Source organism: Dipteris shenzhenensis, unplaced genomic scaffold, assembly GCF_047967505.1.
Source record: "Dipteris shenzhenensis isolate YYH24624 ecotype China unplaced genomic scaffold, Dip_SZ_1.0 scaf0571, whole genome shotgun sequence".
In the NCBI taxonomy this organism is placed as follows: domain Eukaryota; kingdom Viridiplantae; phylum Streptophyta; class Polypodiopsida; order Gleicheniales; family Dipteridaceae; genus Dipteris; species Dipteris shenzhenensis.
This window is the reverse complement of record NW_028239877.1, coordinates 31,549-35,986: the sequence shown is the minus strand read 5'-3', so window position 1 is coordinate 35,986 and position 4,438 is coordinate 31,549. Positions and strand designations below refer to the sequence as shown.

Below are 4,438 nucleotides of genomic sequence, written 5' to 3'. Positions count from 1 at the left end.
TATGTACAGTGCTGTGTGGAGCCAAAGCTTGGAAATGCTTACCACAATCGGTGTCGATGCCCTGAAGCAGGTGCAGTATGAAGTTGAGGAATTGATAACCTCGCTCCCGGCCAATTCGCTCGTCAAAACTTCGAAAGCGCTACTGCATATGGACCAAGTATATCGAACGCAGGCAAACAAGGACTCTGACCTCCCGGCCAAGCAGCAGATCACGGAACGATTGGCTTTCAAGACTGTCATTGCCCTCAGTCAAAGCGACAAGCCTGTGCTTGCAAAGGACCTCTTGGTGCAGACAATCATTAATCGACCAGAAGCCTCAGGATGGCACCGTGAGCTCTTGACACTCGGATATCTGAGATCACTACCGGCTGCTGATGCGGAGGAGTTGTTGCTGCACTTTGCCGAGGCCGTCGGCGAGAAATTGCAGGAACAAAGCTATGTGAAGGTTGGCGAGAAGGCGCAGTCCGGTCCAATCATCAAAATCACCACAATCAAGTATTTGTCGCAAATCTTGCAGAACCCGAACTTTTGCTCTTCTACGGTTGCCGCCACGGTTTTGTTGGACCTTTTCCAGGCAGCCAAACATATCGACGTGAGGATCAGCACATTCGAGAGTCTGATGAGCATCGTTATGGAGACCAAAGAACTCGCTTTTGATGATGAGACCCTGAAGGCTCACGACCCGTTACTTGAAAGAATTTTGACTGCACTGGAGTCGACCATCCCCAGCGTAGCTGGAAGTATCAACGAGCGCAACCCCCCATCAGAGGATGACTGGAAAGAGGCTGAATCGGACCTTTCTAAGCTGCCAGCAATATTTCCAGGTCGTCTTGAAATACCTCCTCTGTTTCAGAAGGTCCTTGGCTTCATTCCAAAGAAGCAAGGAACACCACAGATATCGAATCTGCGCAAGGCTTATGTTTCTAGGGTTCTCCTGCCGACGATCGAGCGCTCCGAGAAAGAGATGCAGCGATGGCTTCGACTATTCTTTCGCAAATACAAGGCCAGCTCTGCTGCCTGCGCTGCCACCGACCTGCTTATTCCGATAAGTCCCATGGTTTACCAGGAAATGGTGACCACTTATGTCGAGCTCCTTCCCAGCAGGAAGCTTCTGGGATTCAACAGCTACGTGGAGTTTATGATGCAACATACTGCCGTGAAGGACTTTATGAAAGACTTGAAAGCCGAGCCGGAGCAGCGATCCCACGTCGATGTTGTGCGCGTTCTAGCCATATTTGACCGCTTAGGGCCAGGCCTTGGCGAGCTGACCTACCCACTAATCGAGCATTTGGGGGAAATGAGTACAAAGCAGCTCAGCCTGGTGCGGGAAAGCGGCATGACACTGGCTCAAGAGTTCTCCACCATTGTTCAGTCGCATCTCGGCATGCTCATGAATGATTACGAAGAGAGCTCGCGAGATTGGGGCCTCTGCATGACGAAATTGGGTCCGCCAGTTGCTCAACAGTCTTTCGAAAGCTGGATCCGGTACCTGCTACCTATACTGATAGGCATTGCTGACCAAATCGCGGCAAAACGAAACGATCCGGCGTGGCAGGCGAATCCGAAGCCGGCTATACTGCCCCGCACCGCCGAGATCCGGCTATACGCAGCCATCTTGCCGCATGTACAGCTCTACTTGGGAATCAAATCGACGGACAAGGGCTTTGGCGACCATTGCAAGAACCTGAGCACCCGGATGGTGTCGTTTTTCCTGTCCCCTGACGCCTGCGAAGCCTTCGAAAAGCGTCAGGATGGGCTGCCACCGCACATTGGCCAATTGACTAAAATGATGAGCTCGCACGAGTTGATCGGCGTAGGACTCTACGTGGGAGAAGCGGTGAATGACGCCGCGTTTGCTGACGACGCGGCCACGTCCTATTTGGTGGCGTCGCTGTCGCGGATCTTGATTGAGAATGGCAAATCCACGATGGAGGGCGACGAGACAAGCGCGAAGCGGGTCAAACAGCTACCGAAGCTGTGGATCAAGTCCAAGTCGGAGCGGGTGAGAGCATTGGCGCTGGAAATTCGGTGGCTCGCGCCTTGGAAGGATTCGAAGTGATGGTGGTAGCGGATCATGATGGCGGAAACCAAGGTAACGGAGAGGACCATGAAGCCTGCATGACTCGCGACTCCGGGTTCATGACGAAGTATCGTCGACCGGAAAGCTGTTTATTCCCCCACAGAGTCAGAATTGTTCTACTGAGATACATCTCTTTTGCAGCGGGGTCCACGGTCAGAAAGGGATAAACATAACGAATGACTGGCTAAGCCCAATTAGGCAAGAACCGCCTGCCACCCGTATGGCGCTTCCTGCGTCATTGATGTTCGGCCCTTAAGACGCCTTGGGTGCAACCATCGCCGTGCTTCCTTGTATGCCTTCTCACAGTTGTTCTGTATCGTCTTGCCGTGTTCTCAGGTCCTCGCTGCGAATGTAATTGTGCTGATGTTGAGTGACCTCTAGTGTTGCGATGGCCGAAAAACGCTTGGATGATCTCCGCGCAGAATGGAACACACTCTATCGCGAGACACTTCCTGGGTTGGCGAAAGAGAAGAGCGCAGCTCAGGACAAGTGGCCTGTAAGGCTTGATCATTGTTTTGCGAGGATCATTCTCGACGTTGCAGTGGGAAAGGACCGGCCTTGGGCGGAGGTCATTGCCGCCCCGGCGGTAAAGTCGATGAATGAGGCGCAATTTCGCGCCGCCCTGGATCTTGGGCATAAGATTTGTGATGGCAGTGCAAATCTGGTGGAACTGGATCAAAGGAGCTTAGATCTGCGGGGCAAAACAAAGAACGGCAGCGCAAAGCGCAAGAGCCCTTCTGACACTGTCACTACGGATACTGCTTCCCGGAAACGGGCGAAAACGAAGAGCAGCTCGCTGGATATCCGTAATGCCTTCCGCCAGGACTCAAAGGACGTCGACGATGACGAAACATTGCTGAAGCCGGGCCATGGCAGCGACACGAACAAGCAGTTCTCCAGTGATCCTGACGATGCCAAAAAGCGCCCTTCCGATTCCTCGGATCAAGACGAGATCAACAACGTCAGAAAGCTCATCTCGTCAACCTCACTGCCCATCTTCCGCAAGCGCGTTCTACTGCTCATGACTCAAATTCCCAGGGGGCAGTTCACGACTTATGGTGCAATGTCACATGGATACGAGAATGTTTATGCAAGTGAGGGCGCTGTCGCCACCAACCCAAGAGCAGTAGCATCCGCAATGCGCAACAACCCGTTTGCCCCGGAAGCGCCATGTCACCGAGTCTTGGCGGCTCATGGCAAGATTGGCGGATTTGGTGGAGAATGGGGAGAAGGAAAACTCATAGACGAGAAACGCAAGTTGTTGAGAAAAGAGGGGTTGAGGTTTGATGGGCGAGGAAATGCCGTTGGCCAGCCTTTCACAGCGTTTTTCCGTCTCGAAGATACCTGATATCTTGGCTGGCTCAGCGGCAATATGTTCCAGTCACTGGGTTTTCTCATTTTTTGGGTGCGACCGTGCTCTGGAGCCAGGACGCTGATCGGAGTCGAGATGAATGAAGATGTCGCCGTTGCCGAGTTGGGTTTGCTACAACTACATCGAGTGTATTGTGTGCGCGTCGAGTGCAGGCCTGTCTATTAATACACCGAGCATTAGATTTTATCTGCATTCACTCGGGCGATCGAAGAGTCCGGATTAGCACGTCTCACGAACGAAGCACTCAGACCTTTGGACACGTCAGTTGCGGTCGTCTGTACCTTAATCGAAAGTGAATGAGCGTGGATCGCGGGAAGAGGAGTAATCTGACGAGGACCGGGGAATGACGAGTTCGCTCCGCACAACGAGGCGCCTCGATGCCTCCACCTTCACCAGTGTCAATTCAACCCCAATATTAGCAGGACTGATCACCTTGTTTGCCCACGAAATACATGGCTTTCGGGCACTGCGCGCGTTGCAGCCTCTGCGGGGCTAGCGCTGTCTGACCAGGCTTCGTCGATCATTACATACGCACTCCACCGCATCGGCGAACCCAGTTATCTAACAACTCGGAGTCGCTCAAATGCCTGACTAATCTGTTTGAGCATTGGATTACCGCGGGTATAGCCGAATGCGTCGTGAATACAGCGCACAAGGCTAATAACAGCTTGGCAGCGCGCGGCTGATTACCTTGTTGATCTATACACGCCAGCTATCGCTCCGTCGCCATCATCGCTACGTCCATTCTGGCTATCGACCGTGGCTTATATCCTGGAGTCATGACACCTGCTGCGCCTGGTGTGCGGAATGCTGGATCGCTTTGGGTGCTGATCGCCGGTTCGTCAGCAATACTTACCACGCAATGTTCACAACATGCTGCACCTGCCCGGGGGTCGATGTTGGCAGCATTGGATCTAGCTAAGGTAATTCAACGTGTAAAGCGCCGTCGAAGTGGCTTTGATTGTCTCGGCTCCCGTGGCTTTGCG

At 53.1% G+C, this 4,438-nt stretch overlaps 1 protein-coding gene across 1 annotated transcript; it reads left to right on the top strand.

Annotated features, from left to right (window-relative positions):
- Positions 1-2,468: 2,468 nt before the first annotated feature.
- Positions 2,469-3,428, top strand: LOC147878094 (uncharacterized). Its single transcript, XM_087372431.1, has one exon. It carries the CDS (start codon positions 2,469-2,471, stop codon positions 3,426-3,428), a length of 960 nt encoding a protein of 319 aa, XP_087228557.1.
- The last annotated feature ends 1,010 nt before the right edge of the window (positions 3,429-4,438 follow it).